Genomic DNA, 25,683 nt, shown 5'->3' with positions numbered 1-25,683 from the left:
GCTCATTACTCTTTTTACTGCACCGTTTCTTTTTACACGTCTGTCTACACAGGCAATCTAGAGGTCAGCTCAAAGGTTACGTGGTATGGAAGTGGTATCTTGAGATAATGAATGCATTCCATTTACCATTTTACCTTTTTCAAATGTATTTATCATCCATTTGTAACCCATCTTGCCTCACATTAGTATAATTGAGTAGAATTGAATAGACTTTTGACTAAAGCAATTTTGCTTTAGGTGATGCAGACAGTCTATTAACATTTCAGAAATAAAGACGACTTCAGTAAATTGAAGTTAAGTATATCTCTAGAGTAAGGCCATTTTCTTGTGCGTGGAGCAAATTCAGTAGAGGAGAGGAGAGAGATATGAAATATGAAAGCCAGCGAGATGGAAGGTGGGAAGAGAACATGTGCTGTCATTACTGTGTGGAGCCTCAGCTCATACTCGGGAACAGTATCAACACAGTGTCACTTTTGTTATGCTGACAGGAGAGCTGCAAGGTTTGCTGTTGAAAGGAGCTTTCCTTTGTTGGCAGGCACCAATGTGTTGACTGCTGTTGTAGGCTGAGGTCAAGGCAAAGCCTGTGCTTGCTCTTTGTAAAGTACAAACACAGCCTCATACTGTATATTCACTCATTCAGCCATTTCACCTTTCTCTGTGTGTGTTAACGTTGTCAACATTCTCGTTCGACATTAGCGGACAACGCTGGATTCAGAACTCACTTGCTACAGTAAGAAAATTAGTCAAGGTCAGTTTGCTTAAGGTGATCTGGTATACAATAAATATGCATATGACTTCAGACTAATTCACTGAACTATTTTAGATTGCATAACACCAGTTTGCTTTTCTCTCGGTTTTGTATGAATAAGGCCATACAGTGGTAAACTTGGACTACATTAGCCTCCCCAAAACTATGTAGTTATACACACACTCTTGTCACATTAGTCACTTGTTAAATGTTACTGTGATGATTCATTTTACATGCTGTCTGACTGACCTCCTCATTATACTCTTCGTGCATGTGACACTGTGTGTATGTGTTCGTAGGAGCACACTAAGCATATTTGTGTACTTATTGTTGTTACAAGTAACAGCATTGTAGTAGCTCCATTTGCGTCCGTATACAGTATGTGTTGGTACAGTGCTTTGTGCGGTGGCATGCCGGAGGCTCCATGCCACCCTTCCATCCCATTAGCTGAGCCCAGCCCCTGCCTGCGTCTGCTTTAACCTTGGCCAGCAGGCTGGAGGAGAGGGAGAGTAATTCTAACCTTAAAAACCTGCTGATTAAAGCTAGTTTGGTGGAATTCGATTCCACTTAATGCCTTTGGCCTTGAGCCCAGCTGGCTAGCATTAGCATCAACAGACACTGTGTCTTCAGTCAGGGAGACAGACGTGCACAAGCATGAGCATAAGCTTCCTCTGGCATGTGCACAGGAAGAGCTGTAACATCTACATCCACCCGTCCATCCCTCTCTCTCTTTATTCCACTCTTTTGTCTGTCTCTCGATCTGTCATTCTACTTTCCTTCTGCCTCTATCCTCTATACAGTCTTTTGTTGTCTCTTCTTCTCATGTGTTGGTTCTTGTCTGGCTTGGCTTTGGGATTGAGGCCAGGGGGATTCAGGGGTGTCAAGGTGGCAGGCGAGCAGGCAGCAGTTTCTCTCCAACTGTCTTACCCTTGTTATTGTTTTGCTCCTGAACTTGATGTATAGCTGTGTTTACGCGTCCAGCGTGGCTAATTAATTCTCCTCTTCAGGGCCTGTTTATCAACTGTTTGTGTTTATTTTACAATGAGTTTGCTATTTTTAGAAGCCCCAATTTCCATAACTCTCGCATTTTCCGGAACATCATTTGTTTTGCTTTGTTGAGGAATTGAGGTTTGTTTTTTCATTTTTCCCTCTATCATTGCAGCCTGCCAAATCATTTTGTAGTCTGCTCAATTTTGACTGATTTAGATGCTGCAGCTGGTCCAACTGAGAGGACTGGGGGAGATAAATCTAAGCCTCTTTTGATTTATTATTTATAATGTCTCATCAACTGTTGCTTAAGACTTCAGATGCACTGAAGAATTATACCGTTACAACTTTACAAGTAGCTGGTTATTTAAAGCCATATAAAGAGGGAGAGGAGTTGTATTAGAAATGTCCAAGATGGGATAAAAGCAACAGCCATTGTGTGGGAAACATACAGGAGCTGAGCATTTCTTCCAAATCCAACATGCAAGATAGCTATATTTCGGCCACTCTGGGCAAGGTGCCATCTAACAGACACTAGTGATAATTTGGTTCCTGCTGAACGATTGGAAGAGAGAGCAGGCCAGAGCAACTGACTGTAAGACAGCAGGTGAAATGTGCAGCATTACTGTATCAGTCGAAATGAGATCATCCTCCAAACTGGAAGTGGCACTTTTCACCTGTAAGTCGTCTAATCACGCCTATATAGAGCCAGGAATCGTTAGTTGATCAATACTCATCATGGATGCTGTCAATGGACAGCGTAGCTTGAATCTTGCATGGTCCATGAATCTCTATTGAGTATGGATTGTGCGTTCCATCCACGCATGGGGCTTGATAATGCTGCCTGGTTGGCTGTTACACGAGCTCTATTTATGCTGCTGAGCCCCAGGCTGAATCACCTGCCCCGGGCACCCATGTGCATAGACATACACACACGTGCACAAATACTAGTACACACCCACACAAAATGATGCATCCCCTCTAATGAAGCACCGAGCCAAAAGAGAATTTAGCAGGTGGATGTCCATGTTAAGAACTGTGTCATGGTGAGGAGGAATTCTCTCAGTCCAGGGAGAGTTGAAACATTTCAGATTCCAACTAGATTATCCAAACCCGTACTAATCATATGTGAAAACCAAAGAAAGATGAGAGGGCAAACAAGTCACGGCATGAGTCATGAGACAACAGTAAAAAAAAATTTGTCAAGGAGACAAGTCAAGAGGAATGGAAACAGTAGATGGAAAATTGGACTCTTAACTGGAAATAATGCAGAAATAATTGGAGCAATGAAGAGGGAATTTTAAAGAAAATGTTAACGGCATATTGCCTGTGCATGCTCATGTTTCTGTGTGTGAACGAGTGGATGTGTGTGTGGGTGTGTGCCGTTCTGTGTTGGAATAACAATCCAACACACAGACAAATGTGTGGCAGCCTCTGAGAGTAAGATGTTTGCACCACACCAGGAAGACAGCAATTTGCCAACATAAATAAGGTGCCACGCTCTGATGAGTAATGCCTTCACACATCATTATGGCCTAATTAGAGAGATTCTGCCCTCTCTGTCTTGCTATTGCTGTGTATTTGCGTGCCATTTTTGCCTTCACACTCTTTGCACCTTTACAAGCCCATCTCTAGCTGTGCCTGACATCTGTCACCAATGATGGATGAATGTGAGTAAGGTGTTGCTGGGGCAACAGACAGGCCAGAGGCAACGGTGGCCTCCAGAGGCAGGAAAGGTGAGTGGTGGTGGCCCTGCCGTCATGTCGGAAGGCTTTATTTAGGCTGAACTGTTTATCACGGTGCTGTCTGGCCTCTTTGGCTTACGTGAACTGTGATCCCACTCAGTTCAGGACTGCTTTAACACCTTACGGGTAAGGGAGGGGGGCGAGGGTGGCCAGGGTGGCCAGGCCAGGCAATAATACCCTCTCATTGGGCTGAGCCAGCCTTTCATTGCCTTGGCTGATTGCTTGAGTGACACCTTCAAATGAATTTGCTGCATCAGTGTCTGACTTTGGAGGACACACATCGCTGTAACTCTCTCTTCCTGCTGTTTGCAGTGACAGAGTGTGAATACATTATAGGAATCCTGCTTGTGAATTCTTCTATAAAATGTTGTGTAACATTGAGACTCATTGTAACCTCAACATAACAATTCAGCAATAGTGCATTTGTGTGTCAGTGTGTGCCTGTGTGTGTGTGTGTGTGTGTATGTGTGTGTGTGTGTGTGTGTGTGTGTGTGCGTGTGTGTTTGTGTGTGCGTGTGTGTGTCTGCTCACATGCACTTCTGTATTCATTTCTACATTTGTGTCGGTGCGCAAAAAGCCCCTTCGAAATTACACACACTGACAAGCAGCACTTTTTATGAGAGTGTATGTGTGTATAATTATGGTTTAATTGCTTGCCCTGTGATGTGCTGTCATCTGTCACAGCCCAAAGACAGCAAATAATGGTTCTGCCGCTGTCACTTTGTCACCCAGCCGCTCAGCCTGCAGAGAGCAGCAGAAACATCAGTAACTGATATGTGTCTTGAATTACTGATAAGCGCTTGAGTATGATGAGCTTTGTGTGTGTGTGTGTGGGTGTGGGTGTGCTTGTGCTTGTGTGCTCTAAAGCATCTTCGCCTGTCTTTACTTTGCTCTTTTGTGATCGTGTGAGTACGTAAGTGTGCGTTTGTGCTTGTGTGTATTGGTGTCTTTGTGCCTGTGCGAATATCTGTGTTTTTGAGTGGGTGTAGTTTTGTTTTTAAGAACTCATTGTCTATCTCTGCGTGCGTGCATAGTGGGAGGGTGAGGGAGGGAAGAGTGAATGTGAGCACAGGCTTGCGTGTAACTGCAAATGTGTTTGATGCCTGTATCGGCACTGACAGGTGCAACAGTTGTGTTGCGCTTTAAGCTGCTTGTTTGTATCTGGCATGCTGCTTTGTGTGGTTGAGAAATGGAGTAAACAGAGGGAGAGAAAAGCAGCCTGGGGGCTAATTTATTCCCTCTCGAGTCCCTCTAGTCACACAGGCCCGTTGCACTGGCCCACCTGTCAATCCTGAGGAGCATGCCACAGCACCAACCACATGCGCAACGCCACACCCCAGCCCACTCCCAGAAGGCCAAGCGCTTTAAGCTAGAAACAGTATTAACGATGACGTATCAATAATCTGTCTGTAATCAGAATTAACGTGACAGCAAGTTTATTTAGTCTATATGTATTAGGTCTGCCATTTGCTATTTGCTCTGGCTGTGCAACTATCATTAAATCTGATTTGTTGTTGGAGTTAATGTCAGACATATTCGTAAATTTATTGCAACAGATGACCGTAGAGAAGTGTTCATTTATTTATATATTCTTTGTGTGTATTCTTTGCTTTAATTTCCATATAGATCAATGTACTGCATTATAAAATTCCTAATCCCTCAAAGGAATCCAAAGTATTGCTTATGACGTGAATTCTTATAAAAACGGCACAGTAGAATTTTCCGAGCTGGTAGCAGTTGTAGTCGACTGTAGTAATGTGATGTTAGATGCACTGTGGGAGTGGGAGGAAGTGTCTGTCCGTTGCCAGCATGGAGTAATGGATGGCAGAGCTATTGGAGTGGGTGGAGGCACACATCCTATTTCAGACAGCTGTAATGGATGAGAGCACAGCAAAAAAATAAAAAATAAGAACAAGAACAAGAGGGAGTCTGCCTTTGCCATTTCAAACTCGCACACAAAGCACACAGGAGTATTGAAATCAATTCACAATAGATGTGATTGGAACAATGGAACACCTGGGGGAAACACAAGTCACGTGGCATGTGTTGTTTACCATGTAGTCATAGGGTGTCTGTGTGTCTGTGTGTGTGTTTTTGTGCGCAAGATGGCCACACGTGCACTCGCACACGCAATACGCTCACGCATTGCGTTTGTGTGTGAAGTGCTCAGTCTTTTTGTAGCTGTGCGGTGATACTCTAATATAATTAATCAGTTGGCAAATGAGTGTTTATACAGACTCACTTCCTCGGCAGGGCCTGTTCTTTTTAACTAGGGTTTAGTTAAACAAGACAAGCACATAACACACTTCATGGCTCCAATTTATCACATGGACCTCCGAGCAATGTAGCCCGACGTCCGCCCTCCCCCTCCCCCACCACCTTCTATCCCCTTCTCCGTGTACAGAGCCTCAGGAAACCCTCTTTAACTTATTGACACACAAAACTGCTGAATAATGAAGCCATGTCAGTGTGTCGGCACGCCTGTGAGTTTGAGTGTGTGCACGTGCGAGTGTCTATATACCACGACAAAGGGTGTATCTATTACTCCGTCCATGATTTGTCCTGGTTCCTAAACAAACAGTTACACCAAAGTGGATTGGAGTTAAACCGAAGCTCCTCGGCCCGCTTGTTTGATTTATTCCTGGAAGAGCCGAAAGAGCTTCCTGTCTTAAGAGCAATCCGCTCTACTCTCACCTTTCACAAATATTGTATCTCTCAAAATCACAATCTATTTCAGGGCTGGCGAGGGGTAGAATGTTGTAGCCCTCTGTAGACTCTCGTGAGCTGCTGATGTAAACAAGCAAAAGCAAGCTGGCCATTTCTCCTAGACGCCTGGGAGCCGGGGCTCTGGGTCTCCACGGGCAGGACTGAGGAGAGCGGGGCAGGGGAGGATAAGCGCAGCATGGCTTATTCCTCTCTTGCCTGGCCGTGTGCTGAACCGAACACAGCACTTTCCTGTGTTTGCCTCTGCTGTTTGGCTGGTGAAAAATGTCTGCTGGCCCCCCCTGCCAGATACGGCGAGGCGTTATCAGCCCTGCCTGGCTCTCTCTACGGTAACGAGCCCCCAGGCACAGTATTATCTGTTTACGATAAGGATATTAATAACACTGTGCTTTAGTTATGTGGCGGGGTGCCCTGTGGGTGATGGGGGGGGGGTGAAGTAAGGAGCCCCTGAATCATTCTGTCAGGGTCCTCTCCACGCAGGACAGGATGAGAGTGGAGGAGAGGAAAGAAAAGGAAGGAATGATCATATGGTGATGCTGAGACGGGGGTCCATGCACATCCTCCTCTCTCAGCCCCTCTCCAGGTTACCATCTTTGTTTCCAAGAACAATAGCTTGGCCATCTGCCAAGGCCATTTGGGAATTATACTAAAGAGGGGAGAGGTCAATGGTTCAAAGGTCACAGCTGTCACGGTCATTTCAAAGGTCAGGCTATTGTCTGTATTCTACTGTAGTGTAAATCTGAATCTCTCTCTCTTCCAGTGTCTGTATGGCTGCTACGTCCACTCCTCCATCATCCCCACTTTCCACCGCAGGTGCTACTGGCTGCTCCAGGTAAGAATTTGTCTTGTTTCTCCTCCACACTCAAGTTCGACTCTCAGACTCTTCCGGCCCATCCACGAGAACCTGAATGAGCTGCATGATATCAGCTTCCATTTAAGAGAAGCATTTTCTTTTGACAGCCAGCAGGCAGACCATCAGCCCACCTCCCCCTCTCTCCTCTCTCTTTCCTCTCTCTCCAGCCTCCATTTCCCTTATCATTCCCAGTCATTCACTTTTCTGATGGCATTGCCCATACACACCGTCCAGCGTGAGCACAGTATCTCAGTCTGCTAAAAGCTTTGCCATCTCCCCTGTCTAACAGCTGCAGTGATGGGCAGTAAATGCATGATGGAAGAGGTTCACTGTACAGTGTAGTGTCCTTACAGTGGGTTGTCAAGTCTGCAGGCTGAGAGTGGTTGTAAATAGCGGTCCTCTCATCATCTCACCAATATGTCTCATCATTCTCGTTTAGCATGGCAGGTATTATTAGTAGTAGGTGCCTGATATCTACAACCATTCACACACACAGAGGCACTCACAGTTAAAGCACCAAGCACACACACAAACAGAAAATTCATTAGGTCTCTATATAAGTATACATAAATCACATCCATCTTCTCTTTCCTTATACTTTAAATTTGTCTATCGTAGAGATAAAAATGCCACGAAAATCCCAATACAATACTCTTGTCCAATTTCTCTAAGTTGCATTTTGTGTAGAAAAAGAACTGTGGCGACGAGGAGACACTATATCCCTGTTGTACCAAACAGGCTCCGAACACAGTGATTTCTAATCCACCTACTGTCTCACCAACCCCCGATCTGTATGCACACGAGCATGCAGATTAGGGAAAAGACGAAGAGAAAAATTGGCCTCACCACTGCTGAAATACTAATCAAAATGATTAGACTGTTCCCAAAGCAAACAAAGAACTGCCAGCGTTGTGGCGCGCGGAAACATGTCTATATTCCCTCGTCTCGTCCAAGTCCAGTCAGTAGAGCCACTAAAATAATTTTCACTTGAATGTGTTGCCTCCGTGATTAGAGGCATATAATTACAATGCGAGCAAATTATAGAAAAAATTAGGAGGGGGGAACAATTGTAGGTGAACTATGGGATTTGCAGCTGTGTACACTCAGACTGGCGGGATAGGGAGTGATAGTACGAGGCTGCTGTTCTCTTTAATCTATTTCCATTTGCAAACTGTCAGGGAAATCGTTTGTTGGATTTGTGGAGTGACTGCGAGGCCCCACCCAGCAAACCCCCCCCACACACACACACACACACCCAGCCCTCCCCCGTGGCCTCCACTCTGTCTGCTTGGAGCGCTTTAAATGTGATTCAGGCCTAACGGTGCCTGACAAGGGGTGAAACATCATTTCAGTGGCAGGAGCAGTCGGGATCAAAGCTACACGTAACGCTGCCTTACATACGTCATAAGTGCGTTGCACAGGGCCTGTTATAACTTTTCAGACACGTTACACTTTCAACTAGTTCTGCTTTGTGTCGTGATTCAGACAGAGATGATGGTAAAACTGTTGAATGACAAAATGCGTCTGGATCTATATGGTTTGAGAAGTTCACTGACGCATTTCTGTTCTGTAACAGCATTGGGTTAGTGAGCTGTTGCCCCCGCCGCACTGACTCTCACACCGCTCAGTAGCAGCCCTTCATGACTCACAAGGCCCCCATACGCAGCTAACACAGCCTCTCACTTAAGAAAAAAAAACAGGTGTCCGCCGGCAAAAATGTATTTACAAGTATTTTCTTTGGCACAAGCAACAAGCGATTTAAATGTCTTTCCTGGCAGTTTATTGACGTGTTGACAGTACAGCACTATCATGATGACACCAGAGGTAAGAGATTACGCCACTTTAATCCATATCTCTGCTGATAGACCTTCAGCATCTCTGTCACTGGGAGCCACTCCCAGTCAAAGGAGTGACAGTCCTGCTTAGAGAAATCTCTCCAGGTCCCTGTCTCTTTCCCTCGCTACCTCTGTCTCTCTTACCCACTTTCTCTCTCCATCTCTCTGTCTCTGTTTGTCCCCCTAGCCGCCCCCCTCTGACTCTTTTGCCTCGCATTCTAGTCTCTGAAACCTCTCAGTGTACCATTTGCTGTGTCCATATGAGATTTGCAAGCAGTAGTCTGTCAACAGCAGAGCAGCAAGGAGACCGGAGATCCCAGTGCGCCAACAGGGAAAGGTCACCAGTGAGTGAAAAATGTAAATATTCAGCCATCCAGCAACCCCAGCCGCGGAGAGACAGGGATGAAAATAACTCTTATTACACAGCACCACCGACAGGGAGGTAACAGAGGACAGAGAGGGGAGAGAGAGGGGGGGGGGAGGGAGATAGAAATAACTTTTTAAAAAGTTTGGTTTAGAAAATCAAAAAATACTGAAGGGAACACTGAAAGAAAGATAGATTTGAAGCAGAGGATTTAGTCTATGGGTGTGTGTCTCTTTATCCACTCTATATTGAGTCAAAGCCTGGGTAATGAGACAGAGGACGGGAATGAAGATGGGTGAGGGGGGTTTTCTCAGTCCGCTCATTTTATTTTGTTCTTTTCACATCTCACTCTCTGTCTGCTCATCCTTGTCACGCCGACGCCACCTCTCTGTGGCATTAGACCACTTTAAAATGTCTGGCCCGTCCCCACAAATGGCAGAGACTGAAACTAAGCACCGCCACGGTTATCAGTTGTTGCAAACAATGAATTTAAATAGCAGCTAAGGCATAGAATCATCCAGAGAAAGGCTGTGTGGTTTGTCACTCAAATTAGATGTGGGCCTTTGTGTCATGAGATGGTAAAAAAGCAACACCCACACACACACAGACAGCCTCAGCCTCAATTCAAGTAAACATCATCGCATTGTATAGCCACTCAATTAAAGATTAAGTCGGACGTTTTCTCTGTTTCGTCACCTGCTTTAGAGGCACAACCTGAAAAAGAGATTAGCTTTGAATTACACTACAATAAAAATGTCAGACGGATATATCATAGCTTCATTACTTATACAGCCACAACGTTAACACAAATGATTTTACCCTTCCAATATCGTCCACAAGCACAAATCCTGCAATCCTTACAGGCCTGCAGCTTCTGTTTACTGACATTATTTGTTGTCAGATAAGGCTGAACAACCACCGTGAGCTGACGAATTGAAATGCACAATATACACACAGACACACACACACACACACACACACACACACACACACACACACACACACACACACACACACACACCTACCAAGTTCATTTCAAAGTCTTAAACCATAATGCGCCCTCATCTTAGTTTGGCCAGTTTCTGTCACTCTTCCTTTTGTCTTTGTTACAAAAAATGTTCATAAAGATAAGTTACTGATTTCAGTGAGTTTGACCTCAAGCTCTCATGACACACACACACACACAGACACGCACGCACGCGCACACACACACATTGACTAAACGTATCTTGCCTGTCCTGGTGGCACTGATTGATTCTATCGCTTTGTGTCCCCTTTTCTTGTTTAGTGCTAATCGAATGTAATTCCCCGCTTGCGCCACTCCATCAAATCAGACAGCAGAGTTTGTGCAGGCCGGCGGGGGCATAGAGGTGGGGATAATTATGATATTAATACGGAGGGGGTCTGAGGGGAAACTTCATTTGTCCTGCTGCCTGCCATGAACACAGAGAGGGGTCAATAGCCTCTCCCACTTTTTCTGCTTTAAAGAGGAGGAGAGAGGGATGAGATAATGAAATGAATAGTAAGGCAGGAGGGAATGCTGACGACCTTGTTTCTTCTCCGCTATCACTCTTTCGCTCTCTTACCTTCCTCAGCTTAGGCCACTGTGCTCTAGTCTCTGTCTCACATGAATGCATTATTAATATCACCATTCACTGCAGTTACATTTTTCTTATTACTTTAGTCCTTCAGTATAATGACCTGGGAACCACTTGAATTAGTGTTATGTAGGAAAATGACTTGTCACTGTTGTTCCCATGATCATTCTGGCACTATTAGACAGTATTTCAATCATTTTAATTTGCCCAATAAGTCAAGGTTACTTAATTGGAGAGGCAAGTGGTGAGTCTGTGCGGACAGAGAGCCCAGGGGTGTGTGACTTTGCGTTGCAGTCCATGCGTCTGAAACTCGCTACACCTCGTTTTGACCACTCGAAGCCTTTGAACTCCCATTTTATTCACCTTTCATAACAAGAGCTGCAAAGATCAATACGCCTCGCTAATTCTCTCGCTCGATCCCGCACCGGGCCCAACACTTGTACTCGTAATCATACCTTTGCACAGTAAAGGGAAAGCCCAGTCTCTCGCTAATTGAATAGGAAAAGTTCAGTAGGTCCTATGCTGGGTTTTTACCGTCATGGGTCGTGCGCAAACGGGATAGCTGCAGAACCGGAGCGGACATGCCTGCAGGCTAAAGGCAGTGCAGATAGATCCTTTATGTCTAACTGAGTCCTCTATTCACTCACATCAGTTTAAGTTGCCTCTGTGTTGAGCACTGGGAGACAGGTGCTGGATTCAGAGTGGCGCTGGTGATGTGTGATGACGGAGCAGAGCTGTCAGGTCCAGATTCACATCAGATACATCTAGACTATGCAAGACTACATAATGAATATTTCACCAAGATAAATCATGGATGAGCCTGGGCACCGTTCTGTTGATTTCACTGAGAGGGTAGAGAGGCAGGAAAGCCTGGCTAGGTTTTGACTGGCTGTCTACAACCTCAGGGCAAATGGAGGCAGTAGAAATATAATTGCCTGTAGCTATGCAGGCTGTTGTTTGTATCAAACAGAAATGCACCACGGCTCCACAGAGTATGAGATCAGATTTGTATGAATTTGACTCGACCACCTGACATTACTGTTCAAAAATCAACTCTGAACTGGCAGTAAAATGGGTGGCAGTTTGTACAATTTATGTGTGTGTGTGTGTGTGTGTGTGTGTGTGTGTGTGTGTGTGTGTGTGTGTGTGTGTGTGTGTGTGTGTGTGTGTGTTGTTGTCGTCGCATTTCTGCTCTGTGGTGGGAGACCATGGCGCTCTCGGCAGCATGCTGCTGCTGGCAGGCCTGCACTCTTTCTGCCATGAGGAGAACAGCTGCTTCACGAGCGTGTCGGGGTGTGAGCCATGTCCCTGTGGCTCCCCTCATCTTCTCCTGTTCTTCTCCTCCTTCTGTGCAACCACACAGATACATTGCATCTGACAGTAACCCTCTCCACTCATAAACAGTCAAACATGTCCTGTGCTCCCATCTTTGTCCTCCTCTTCTTCGTCTTGTCTTTTCTCTCTCTTTCCATTCAGAAAGAAAAGAGTTAGTTTTGAGTTCACTCTTGGTCTTTACCCAAAACAGTGACACCGGGGCTTCTGACCTCTAAACAAATTGAAGGTTAGCCTGGTGCTTAATTAATGGCCCCTGCCGGAGCACTCCCTTTCCCTGTATGATAAAAGAGAGAGAGAACTTCAGCTAGAAGCCCCAGAGGCACACAGAGCCTGCTTTCCTCCTGGCAGACTGATCTGTTCCTCAGTGCCTGCGACCTTTTCTCTAGGCCCATCGCCCTAGCCCACCAGCACGGCCAATTATCACAAATCCCCCGCTGCATTTGTCTTGCCATTTTCGCTCTGCGGCCAAGGAAGCGTGCATGGCCATAGATTCATGCACCCTCCTAACCACGGCCAAGCCGAGAGAGAGAAACAGAGGCCCACAACAGGTATGCAGCGCTTAAATTATTCAGTTATCCTGAAAGGTTAAGGCTCTACCAATGATGTGAGCTGACATTCATCTCGCTCCAGAGTCACGCACATTCCTTCCAGATGGAGCAACTATCGACGTGGACATTTTGTGACTTCCAGGATTGTTACTGATACCCAAAGTCTACATCTTGTTCTGCTGTTCTTGCTCTCACAGATATTGCTATTCTTACCACAGTTCAGTTCAAATGAGTGGGAAACTGGATCATGATCATCTGATCCTCAATATTATATAGTGTATAGCAGAGTTAACTTTGTCCTTATTGAGAGCTTTTCTTTCTTAGCTGTCGTTCGCTGGCTCTCGCATATAAGTCAATGAGAGAGTGCCAGTGAGTCCAGCTTTCATTCTGATTTTGTTCCCCCAGAAGATTCCCCTTGTAGTGCCACTGGATCCACACTTCTGTTCCCTGTGCACCCCCACATGTCAAGCCATTGGTCTGCCCGTGTCTGTGTGCATGCTCAGGCGGGATGGCAGACGTGCGCACACATCTCCCAGCATCCCAGAGAACACTGGTCACAGCTAATGACCAGAACTGTCCGATTTGTCCTGCTTTGATTACTCCTCTGAGCCCCAATTAGCTGTGGATGAGGGCTGACATCCCGACACGATCACTTGGACGTGTCATATAGGGGACGAGGAGACAAGGAAGGAAAGGATGGCGGTAAGGAGGGAAGATATGCGCAGGAGTGTAGATCGGGTAGAATAGCTGAGGAGAGTTGCTTTGGAAGCTGTGGTAATATAGGAACAGAGTCATTCGCTCCACATTTAGTCAGATATTGATCTGATCTCCATTCTCTGCGGCTACAACTCATCAGCATACAAACCAACAGCTCTGATTGCAATTTCTATAATTGCCAATTTTCATTGTGAAAATCTGTCTATCTAAGGATGTTGGCTGCATCTGTTCTAAGCTGATTTCTCTCTGGGTTAAGGATAAACGATACCAGAGACCGTCTGTGGAAAAGAATATTGGGCCAATGCAATTGAATCAATTTATAATGTATAGGTGAATTACAATCGTGAAATTCTGTGAGCCTCAAAGGCATTTTAGTATTGATAAAACCATGCAATCTGCCCCCCTAACTGTCAATAACATTATGTAATATTGACACTGTTTCCATACTTGTGTGTCTTCCTTTATACCCTCCGTTTTACTCTCATGCATTGTGATCCGGTCTGACCCCATCCCCCACCTTACTGTTGTGTTTGTCTTTATTTCTCTGTGCCGCTGTCTCACGCCGGGATTGCTGTGCTTTCTCCCTTCTGCAAGTTTTTGAGAGAAAAAATCTCTTTTTTGGCTCTCATTCTTTCACAGTTGGGGGCAGTGGAAAAGAAACTACAAGGGCACATAAAACCTTCAGAGTCAAACCAGACTTCTTTTAGTCTTTTTTGATCTGGATGGATGTCATATTGAGCGCGGCGGCACACACATACACACCCTTCAGTGGGATGGCTTTGCTCCTATCTCTATCTGCCTGCTCCCCTATCTCCAAACTCGCCCACATAAACCTGAGAAGCCACAGAGATTGAGAGGAGGAGGAAGGAGAAAGAAGGCAGTAAAACAGGGGAAAGGTAGGAGACGAGGAATGGCAAGGAGGGAAGGAAACAAGCGGTGGGAGGGGTATGGAGCTGTGGGAATGGGGGATTAGAGTTAGATTATAGGCAGAAGATGATATCATTCGGTAGAGATGAGCATGAGCAAACGAGCAGTGCAAATCACCCAACGTTAACGAGCTGCCTCGTAAATTACTGTAGCCGAGTGTGTGCTTGAAGCTGGATCTGGAGAGCGCTGTGTAATGCAAGGGAGGCATAACGCTTGTCTTAACATTATTTATTGCCACCTACCAATATATATAGCATGTCTCCCATTGCCCCAGAGCCAAATATTGGCCTCATGTGAAAGCATCAGAGGCTGTCCCCTTGTGTGAAGTGTGGGGTTTGTTGTTACTCAACCTGTCTTCTACCCCAATAGAGGGCAGCTCAACTATATGTGTGGTCTTACCTTCCCGCAGCTTTTAAGTTTTTAATTTCTGTAAATTAGACCTGAATATTAACCTTCATGTTTTAGACCGTCCTCCCAGGATAGAGAGAGAGGCAGAGGGAAAGGGAAAGGGAGGGAGTCTGGGAAATGAATGGCAGCTAGTTAGACTCTATCTCTGCTCTCCTACTCTTAGGGTTTGACGCAGACGTGGGAATATTCATTTCTATTTCAGCCAGGAGCCCAACGGCAGCAGAATGACTTTCATTGGCTGGACTCTAAATATTACATGAATTCCTGATGGCAGTGCACTGTCTGAGGTGCTGTCTGGCCTGGTATTAACCTGTCCGGATAAATCAGTCGTTTACCCAACTCTGTTCCTCCTCTCAAAGAACCATTTCATTTTTTTCGTCACCTAATTTTCTCCCGGTTTCTCTCATGACTGTGACCCCCTCAGCTTCAAACCTGTTTCTCATGCACCATTTTCCGCCTGCGGACCGCTCGCGATGCCCGCAACCCACTTGTGCATATGTGTGTATAGGTGCGTGTATGTGCACAGTGTGTGCATATGAAGTTACTCTGTGGTCCTCTGCCAAGGCCCCTAACGTCATATGCAGCCTGGCAGGTGACAAATAGTTTTTTAATTGCTTGCACCAGGAAAATCATTAGTCTCTTCCCATTCCGTGGTGGGACTAGGCAGGACGTGTGTGCAATAATAATAGCCTCAGTCCCGTTTCCCACTTCCCGTCTGCTATTTTTAGACCAGGTATTTTAAGGGCCCTTCTCCGTGTATGCCTGCGTTTATGTGCACATGTATGTATCTTTATATATGCATGTGTGGCTGTGCGTGATGGAGAACAGTAAGGGTGGGCTAAAATGGTCTAGAGGTGTTGTTCCTCGGCTGTAAAGGAGGAAGAGTGTGTTTGTCAACCCTGTTCCTGTCTCATGAGAGTTTTTCTCGTCGCTGTTGCTATTCCCCAGCCCCTGGGAGCGCGCGCGCGTGTGTGTGTGTGTGTGTGTGTGTGTGTGTGTGTGTGTGTGTGTGTGTGTGTGTGTGTGTGTGTGTGTGTGTGTGTGTGTGTGTGTGTGTGTGTGTGTGTGTGTGTGTGTGTGTGTGCGTGCGTGCGTGCGTGCGTGCGTGCGTGCGCGTGCGATTGTGTCTGTGTGTGTGTGTACCTCTGTGTCAGGCAGGCACTGGCCCAGGCCATTGTGCTGTAGTGCATTACTGTAGCAATCCACCGACACAGCGGCCAGCCAGATGAAGCCGTCCAGTTTATGGAGCAACCTGCAAACTCCAGCTGCTTTTGGTTGGGATTGTGCTTAGTGGTGAGATATAGTATTGATTTTCTCTCCTCGGTGCCCTTGCCATCCCTGTGTAGATATGCACCAGTGCTCAGCATCCATTCACAGAGAGAAAGGAGCGGGGAGAGAGCAGAGGATGATGTTTATGTGACGATACTGACCCCATTCGTTCGCATGGAAAAGGCTTGGAACATTAGGCGGCTAGACGGCTGAAGGGAATTGAGTTTTCTCAGCTCATATTGCAAGATGAACCTTGAATTTGATTTCTGTTATACAAGCTTTTGTTATTATACATCTGAGTGAGTGACTGAGGTTCTGAGTGTTTGTGTGCATGTGTGTATCCTCGTGTAGGCCAGTGAGTAGTCTTCCCTCTGAAAGATCTTTGTGGAAGCCCCTAGCTGCGCACCAAATATTTCAAACTTAAATCATATAACTTAAAAAGGTATCTGACCTTCTCTGAACGTGAAGTCTGCTGCATATAAAATGTTTAAGCAGCAAGCAGTGAATTCAACCTACTATACTGTCAGTGTTAATTATACCTTTAGGTGTATAGTATATCAACATCACAGTGCCTGTACCCGCTGTATTCTACTTCCTTTCATCCGGTATGCACACACACACACACACACACACACACACACACACACACACACACACACACACACACACACACACACGCACGTACGTATGCACTTCTCACACTGTCATTTAAGATTTCCTCGCCGCGCTCTCTCTCTTAACCCAGGGATTCATTCTTCCATGTTGGACAGAAGTTGTTATTAGCAATGACTATTTAAAGAAATATGTAATTAGCTGACGGAAGTATTGAACGCTGTGTCTGCTGTGTAAATAAGTTGATAGCAACAGCAGGGAATGTGAAACCCATGATCAAATTAGTCACCCTCATGTAAATGGAAGTCTGCAAATGTGTGTGTGAAATATCATGCATGGTATTATGTAGTATGACGTGTTATCATAACAAGAATAAATTCTACTCTTGGTATTGCTGGGACCTACAAGATCTCCTTTCAAAGACTGTTAAGGTCCTTGGATCCCACTTTGTCAACCTTTGCCCAATGTGTTTACAACTGATTATCAACCTGGGTATTTGGGACTGATTTTTGTGTGTGTGTGTGTGTGTGTGTGTGTGTGTGTGCGATCAGACTGCGTTATCCAAGCCAAGCAGCCTTACCCTGGCAGAGCTAAGACTGGGGAGATCCCGTCTCCTTCCAGATTCATCTCTCCAGCTTTGTTTGACTAAGTAGTGCCATGGTTGTTGGTGTTGGAGAGGCCTGAAGTGGCAGCGGCAGCAGTGCAGCGTGTGCGTGGGCTGCCTGAGCCAGTGGGCCTTGGCACAGAGAGGAAGCATATGTTCATGGCCCTTCCTCCTCTCCATCTCTCTCTCTCTCTCTCTCTCTCCGTCTCTTTGTGTTTGTGTGTCTCTCTCCCGTCTCTCTATCAAGCTACCTTCTCTGTCACTCTTTATAATCCACATAACTGAAATGTTTTCCTCCTCCCCCTTCTTCTTTCCACCTCTTTCACCATCGAGCGTCGTGATACAGCCTGTGGGAGGCGGCGTGGCGCAGAGATCAAAGGCCATGTAGATCTCAGCGCACACACACACACACCCCTCCCCCAAGGACAGCTCACATACCTCTTTTTCATTTGTCACCTGGCATACAGTCATATTTGGTGCAGAAGATAATAAGTGTTGGCTGTGAGGGCGCGGGGGGATCTCAGCATCCATTCTGATGCCTTTCCAAAGGGTTGTTCTCTGGCCTTGACCTGTCTCTGCCCTACATAAAACTGACTCGTGTCCAATCACATCAGAACCATTAAACCCCAACAAGACTGAATCCCTGGCACTTAGTGATCATCATCCTGCCCAGCAAAGAGTTAACACTGTCCCATATAGCCCCAACCAGCTGTTTTAGCCTTTCACACCTTCTCTCTTGGTGCCTGCTCTCCTTCCTGCCTCTTGGACCAGTAAATGAACACTCATTTGCAAGTTAGATAAATCCTTTGAATGTATTATTGATGCAAACAAATTAGCCTGTAGGCCCCAGACAATACCTAATGGAGCCTTGGCTTATGGGTGAGCTAGTTTCTAGCGAGGGCACTGTCGGTGTTCCAGGATTGATGCCTGCTCTTCTGCCCCGTAATTATTTCTCCTGCAAATTATTCTGCCATTCTGATGCTGTTTGGGGTTTAAAGCAGCCCTACTTATTGCTGCCTATATGATTCCCAGACTGAACCCAGCCACATTCATTAGTTTATTAAAGGGAAATAAGAGCGCACAGGCAATTAGATAATAGGGATAAAAAACACCAAAATGAGCAGATGTCTTATTATTCAAGCTTTTGCACGCTGTTCATAATTCACAGGGGTTTACGTCGGTGTTACATTCTAAAGAATATTGTCTTATCTTTTTGTACACAGGCACAATTTAACAGCCTTGTATATGCGCGGCGCTTGTCTACATATTTAGAGAGGCTCAAACTCCCTTTCACAGATATGGTTAGAAACACATAATGTGTGTGGCTAACACAAGCAGTGGTGTGGACGCATTGCGTGTAGGCACTCACATACGCTCATGTACATGGAGAGAAAACGACAGAAACACATGGGTGCACACACGCACAGAGAGAGAGAGGCAGAGAGAGAGCAACTGTGTGTAATTTATGCATGGCCTGGTAAAAGCGGAAGTTGTTTATGAGATGAAATAGAGAATAGAAGAGACAAAGAGAAGAGTAACATCCTGTCCTCAATGATTAGGACCCCGTATTGATCAGAGGAGGGAGGGGAGGGCAGGCAGAGAGGGGGAGGGAGAAAATGGGCCCTAGGGCTCGAGCCGCCTCTCTCCTGTGGCCTCTGTTGTGTTCCTCTCCCTCAAGCCGGTCAGGGCCGTGGGGAGATGCATCAAAGGGTCTCATCCTTCCATCCCTCCCACATGCCCACATACAAATACATATATTAATGCGTGCACACACATTCCTCTGCCCTTTGAAAAATGCTCTGTTTGATTACATCATTTCCTCTTTTGTTCTGCTCTTGGACAGCATGAATCAAAGCTGACATGCTATTGCCTGGCTGTTAACGAGAGTCAGGGCCTCCTGTTCCTCCATTGGCTAGTTTGTGCAGTACTTGGTGATTGGTTGTCATGCATGTCAATTTTGTATTCTCCAATAAACATACCTCATTTATGACTTTCATGGTGTCTTGGGACAAACCTCAACACTTAAAATGAAGCCCATTTTAAACCTTAGCCTTAAAGTGCCTCCTGTCTCCATCACATCACAGACTCAGAACAGAATCTGCAGTCTCAGACCGGCATCAAATACACACGCACGCACGCACACACACACACACACACACACACACACACACACACACACACACACACACAGCATCAATCAGCTGGTTGTGATGGTGTCCGTACCCTCTCCCCAGTATTCAGAATGTACTGAAGAAGTACTCATTACTCTGCACTCTCTCAGGGCGAGACCTGTGTTAATGCATTTTCTCCTTTTACTCTCTTTTTCTCCGCCCTCTGCTCCCCTCTGCCTGTTTTTCAGCTGACTCTGAGCTTTGCCCGTCTTATTTGCCTTTCGATCCAGATCAATCTCCATCTTTTTCATCCTACAGCTCCTGAATCATAAACATTTCATAGGCTCAGCGTTGACACCGACAGACATGGGGCTCAAAGGGTTTGGTGTAAAGTGCCCGTGGAGGCTAGTTGACTCTGGTTGTTTGATACTGTATGTGCCAGGCCAGAAACACAGCAGTTCATCGTCTGAACCAAACCCCCAGCAGCTGTCACACTGTCTCAGCAAGGGAGAGACAGTGTGAGGCAAATCTGTGTGTGTGTGTGTGTGTGTGTGTGTGTGTGTGTGTGTGTGTGTGTGTGTGTGTGTGTGTGTGTGTGTGTGTGTGTGTGTGTGTGTGTGTGTGTGTGTGTGTGTGTGTGTGTGTGTGCGCGTGTGTGTGTGTGTGTGTGTGCGTGCGTGTGCGTGTGTGTCTTGCGCACACATATATGAAGCATGTGTGTGTTTTTTTCCATGTGCATGTGTCTGATGTATTATTCATAAGCGAAGCATTCTTCTCAGTGAGACACCTTCAACAATTTGGAGACGTGGTGTGCTTAACGGCTTAATGTAGCTGCAGCTATTTGGCTCCTCTCTGGCTGATTAACACCACCACTCCACGCCTCACTGTGCTTTGCCCCACAAAGGATTAGGTGTTATAAGAAACATGGCTTCCAAGGGAGTTGATGAATATTTCCCCAACTTCACCTGACATTTTATGATTTTAATGCATTTCGGAATACCCACTGCAATTCAATTTCCATCTCGCTATTTAGCCCTGATCAGAGAGAGGGAGAGAGAGGTAGAGGGAGAGAGAGAGGGAGAGAGAGAGAGAGAAAGAGAGAGAGAGAGAGAGAGAGAGAGAGAGAGAGAGAGAGAGCGAGAGCAAGGCCTAAAGAAGTGAGGACTACCATTTTCTAGATAAAAAAATGTGACCTTGGAACGCCGTGTATAAAAACTCCACCGCCTCCGCCTGAGACTGCAGACTTTCATACTTTTCCTGTTTCCCTTTGTCTCTGCCTCTCGCATTTTCTTCCTTTCCCCCCCTTCCATTTTTGCAAAACAGCAGGTCAAAGTTTTAGTGCGTGTGCATGCGAGTCCTGCCAACAGTACAGCAGTCAGCAAAGTGCCACCTCAGCACCTGTGCTTTAATGATTAATACCATATTGATAGTCTCAATTAATTTCCTATTACACCACCAGAAGGCTGCGGTCGCTCTGTCTCTGTCACGGCCCGGCGCCTGTTTTGGGAAGCCTCTTTGTGGCAGCTGCTGGATGGAGATAGTATGCTCCTCACTACCTCACACACACACTTTTACAAACAGATGTACCAAACATGCACATAAACAATCACACTCGCCTGGTATCTTACAGAAACACACACGCGCACCATTCCACGCCGCTTTTCCTCTTGCATTCCCACTCGTGCGCAGAGATAAACAAACTAAATGTAACTGTCTTTAAGTTGAAACATTCTTAAGTTGAAACATTCTTAAGTTGAAACATTCGTTCCGTGTTTTCTTTTTGATATACCGTCACTTTAGCATGACCCCCTATATACACACGCGCGTCATTTCCAATGAATCACAGCTTTGTAGGCAATGTTCATCACCCTCCTGCTGTGCTGCACATTTTGTATGTCTAAGGTGCTGTTTTAACCCCTTGATGACCTCTCTCTGAGGTGTGGTTTGTTTCCTGTGACCTTTACTGTCTGTGGACCTGCTCTGTGGTCCAACTCACAGTCAACACTGCCCCCACAGAGAGGCAGGGGAAGTGCTCGCGTTTGTCGATCACATCGGCCGAGTTCTGATGGCGCCTGTTCTCTTTCTCTCTTCATTACCTTTTCATATCCCACTCACCACCTCTTATCTCTGACCACTCCATACTTCACCCCATAAACCCCTCTATCTTTTTCTAATACGCACGGTTTATCTCAACCTCATTCTTTCATCTCTCTCTCCCTCTCTCCCTCTCTCCCTCACACACACACACACACACACACACACACAAGCGCACACTCTTTATTTTTCATTTTTCATGCAGACTCAATACACACCATTGGTTGCTAGGAAACCATTTGAGCATTTTTTTTCCCAGGGGCAGACGTTTGATTACCCATTTGTATGGTGTGTGTGTGTGTGTGTGTGTGTGTGTGTGTGTGTGTGTGTGTGTGTGTGTGTGTGTGTGTGTGTGTGTGTGTGTGTGTGTGTGTGTGTGTGTGTGTGTGTGTGTGTGTGTGTGTGTGTGTGTCTCCAGAGAGAGGTCTTGCCAAGCTGAGCTCTGGGGCTGCTCCAGTATCCAGCACAGTAATAATAATGAGCCCCTCACCATGTTTGACAGAGCACATAGGCTCTGCACTCCTGTGGTCATCGCCTTTGTAATTCTAATAGTGTGTGTGTCTGTGTGTTTGTGTGGAGAATGCACATATCTATACCACATATACAGCATGTCCATCTAGGCTTCACTCTTTTAAGCTTAAGCGCTTCTAACCTCTGTTCCATCCTCAGCTTTTTGTTGCTGTTGTTGTTGACAACCGATGTTACCTATTGTTGTTCAGTGGGCCATTTCAGTGACAGATAGTAGCCAGGTTTGGTCTGTCTTGCTGCTGGACACACATCAGTCCTCCCTGTGACTCCCTGTTTAGAAATGCACCAGCACATCTCTCTCCCCCGGCTGCTCCTGTGAAGTTCAGATTCGCTCACAGACATGGGCAGAGTCACATAAATAGTGCCTTGTCAGCTGGCACGGGGAGAAAGACGACGCACACAAACAAATCAGACTCAGCGCTGATATGAAAGGGAGTGGAACCAGAAGAGAGTGGGGAGGGTGGGAGATGGCGTTAGATGTGTTTTTCTTCTCCAAATGAATTACACGACACCCTAGGAGGAAGAGGGGAAAATGAGAGAGCAAGTAAGTGGAAAAGACAGACAAAGGCAGAGGTTGAGAGGTTATTGTGAGGCAGAAACCAAAGAAAAGAAACAAGTTGAGAAAGAAAGAGGAGCTCAGTAACTTTCTCTCTCTCTGCTTTTATTCCAGCGTGACTTGGTGTCACCTGGGTGGCCACCGAATATTAGGATCAGTGCCATGGGCCCAACCAAGGCCATTATGGCAGCTGGACGGGCTCCTGATGGCCAGCGCTCAGCTCGCCCCAGGGCAGTGTAGCTTCTCACAGGGGACCACCACAACTAATGGAGAGGGTAGCGTGCTCTGCAAGTGCCCAGGGAAGAATAGGCTGTAAACTGTGAGTTGAGTTGTGGCAGCTAAAGGGGCTTCAATGCCTCACTGCCCAGCTTACTGCCTGACTTACTACCTGCCTACTTGGCATCCAGAACGCTTCCCTATATTCAGGCTGTGAGCACTCGCCTTTTGCTCTTTTATTGTAATGCATGCAGATGCCTGGCAACAACAACAAACGTGTGCCACCTTTTACTGTGTTAGTTTGTACAAATGGAATATTTCAAAGCAAGAAGGAGTCGCACCAAAAAAGAGGAAAACTGACAAATATGTAAAAAGGAATATCTTAGATACAGCTAGATGAGCACTCTCTCTCTCTCTCTCTCTCTCTCTCTCTCTCTTTCTCTCTCTCTCTCTCTTTCTCTCTCTCTCTCTCTCTCTCTCTCTCTCTCTCTCTCTCACACACACACACACTCAGATGTACATTCCCCACCCTGTTGTACCCCTCTAAGCTGAGTTATTTAAAGCCCCGCTCTCAACTCCATCGGAGTGATTATATGCTACTGAATTAAACATCACAGGCTTCAGCCCCTGGCTTCCTCTGAAACACGCTTAAACATGCTGGCCTCTTCCTGTTCCTCAAAAGTTCCAAGCTTTGCCTTTTATATCTCCCAGCCAGTGTACTAGGTAGCTGAGGTAGAAAAGAAAAAAAAAGTGTGAGTGTGATCTCCGGCTGCACCTCCTACTGCCATCTCCTTCAACGACCGTGGACGAAGCCAGCCGAGGCTTTTCACCTTAAGGAAGGGTTCATAACCTGGCACTTCCAGTACCTCTGGAGTGGTACCCACCATCACAATCAGTTTAGCTTGGAGGGCCGGGCTGTGTTGTAGGAGAGCCAGGTGCAACAGAGGGTGAACTGTACCAGTTTAGGTGAGCGTTGACTCCAGACACCCCAATTACAGCATCAGTTGTTTAAAAGACAAAGAGTTTGTCATACAGGACCTGGAGAAAAAAACAGGAAGGAAGTTCAGACCGGGGATTCTTCTGTTACCTAGACAGGAGCTGCAGGCTGTTTGCTGCCTTTTTGGGACGGTTTTGATGTGGGGATTTGTTTACTTCAGTGCGTGCGTGCGTGCGTGCGTGCGTGCGTGCGTGCGTGCGTGCGTGCGTGCGTGCGTGCGTGCGTGCGTGCGTGCGTGCGTGCGTGCGTGCGTGCGTGCGTGCGTGTCTTCATGTCCTGCATGTGTATCGGTGCCTTTGTGTGTCTGCATGAGGCAAGTCACCAGCCAAACCGCCCCCACATTCACACCCTTTGGCAGTGAGCGATAAAGGTTCCACACAAAAGGAAGAAGTGGTGTGTGCCTTGTGGAGGTGAACTTACAACACCACAGAAGCAGTTGACCTTGAAATGAGCAGTGGTGTTTGGGGACAGGCTGGAGAGGGCTGTGTTTAAAAGTGCAACCTCAGTGCCAGAGGCCAGGAGGCTGCCTAATGACTGGCACCCAATGCCATCCATCACCATGCCACTGCTAGGGCAACTGCCCCAACACAGCCCAGAGAGCAGGGCCCTAATCACCTCTTGTATCCATTCAGCAGACCACGGCACAGACATATCATACATACACGGGTGCAGGCGTACTGTATATATCAATGTATGCGCACCACAACTTCTCATTTGCACTGCACACACAGACGGCACGAAGAATATGGAGTCAAACTAGCAGACGCACACCCGCAGCTCATTGTGCTCACGCTGCTTGCATACCAATGCACGCACAGACCAACAGGCTTGCCTCTAGACACCCATTCACCGGCTATTTAGGTATTTTTCCCCTTCCTTCATCCGAGCAGGAGAGGGAGCAGGGAGGCTTTTCCCAGACCTGAGCCCCTGTCTGCTCTGCTCTCGACTTCAGTTTGACACGCTTTGAAGCCCGCGTTCCTCACTGTGGGTTATTTTATCAGGGCGGAACTATTTTTCCCCCCTGCACTCCTCAGCTGACCCACGTCCCATGAAGCATCCCCTCTCTGTGAAGATCTTTTAACTTGCATGGTGTGTTTTTTTTTTAATCATTCCCGTGCTCAGGCTGTGAAAGCGAGACAACCATAGTTCAGAGCTGCATTCTATCTCTCTCCCCCTCTCCCTCTCTCTGTCTTTCACTCTATCAAAAACTTCCTCTCAGTCGACCGAGTCGTCTCTTAACAAGCTACACTGGGCAGCTTGTGGCGTTCCAAGAGGGTAGCAGGGTCTGTGGCAGGGGTCACATAGATTGAACAAGACAGCAGACGCCTTACATGGACACTCATACCAGCTTTCACCCATTAATGTGCCTCGCAACCCAGCCTCAGTTAGTTAAATCTCAACATACATGGCCGCTGCCACAGTAGAGCACAGTGTAAAAAGGTCACTGTATCCGTCCCCGCTAACACCAGCTCGGTCCGTGTCTTCAGCTCCATTAGAAAGTCTCTCTCTCTCTCTCTCTGTCCTTTGTAGAACAGGGTCTATGACTTCGACACTAGGTAGGCAGTCATTGAGATCGTGGGAGCACTGCCTGTCTCTAAGTGCGTGGGTGCCAGAGAAACCTGTTGCCTGGCTACAACATCACTTTTATCCTCTGGTAGCAATTGCAATGTTGCTTGCATCGCTTGTGTTTGTATGTGTGTGTGTGTGTGTGTGTGTGTGTGCGCGGGCACTCCAATCTCTCATGTGCCCATGACTGCGTTTGCATTCATGTTTTTTTTACAAACTTCTACGTGCTATTGTTCATTGTTTGTGAGTGTGTGTGTGTGTGTGTGTGTGAGAGAGAGAGAGAGAGGGGGGTGGAGGGAGGGGCAGGAAGCCTCTCCACCACCCACTCAGCAGGCCTTCCG

At 46.5% G+C, this 25,683-nt stretch overlaps 1 protein-coding gene across 1 annotated transcript in view; it reads left to right on the top strand.

The window, feature by feature from the left end:
- LOC143012909 (calmodulin-binding transcription activator 1-like) overlaps positions 1 to 25,683 on the top strand; it is a 226,733-nt gene that overhangs the window by 180,736 nt on the left and 20,314 nt on the right. Inside the window, exon 5 of the mRNA XM_076166248.1 lies at positions 6,965 to 7,036. Within this exon, the coding sequence (XP_076022363.1) occupies positions 6,965 to 7,036 (72 nt within the window). The remainder of the gene's footprint in view (positions 1 to 6,964; positions 7,037 to 25,683) is intronic.

Source organism: Genypterus blacodes, unplaced genomic scaffold (genome assembly GCF_046128005.1).
Source record: "Genypterus blacodes isolate CSIRO-AG114 ecotype Tasmania unplaced genomic scaffold, CSIRO-AGI_Gbla_v1 ptg000156l_1, whole genome shotgun sequence".
Lineage (NCBI taxonomy): Eukaryota > Metazoa > Chordata > Actinopteri > Ophidiiformes > Ophidiidae > Genypterus > Genypterus blacodes.
This window is presented reverse-complemented; position numbering and strand designations above follow the sequence as displayed.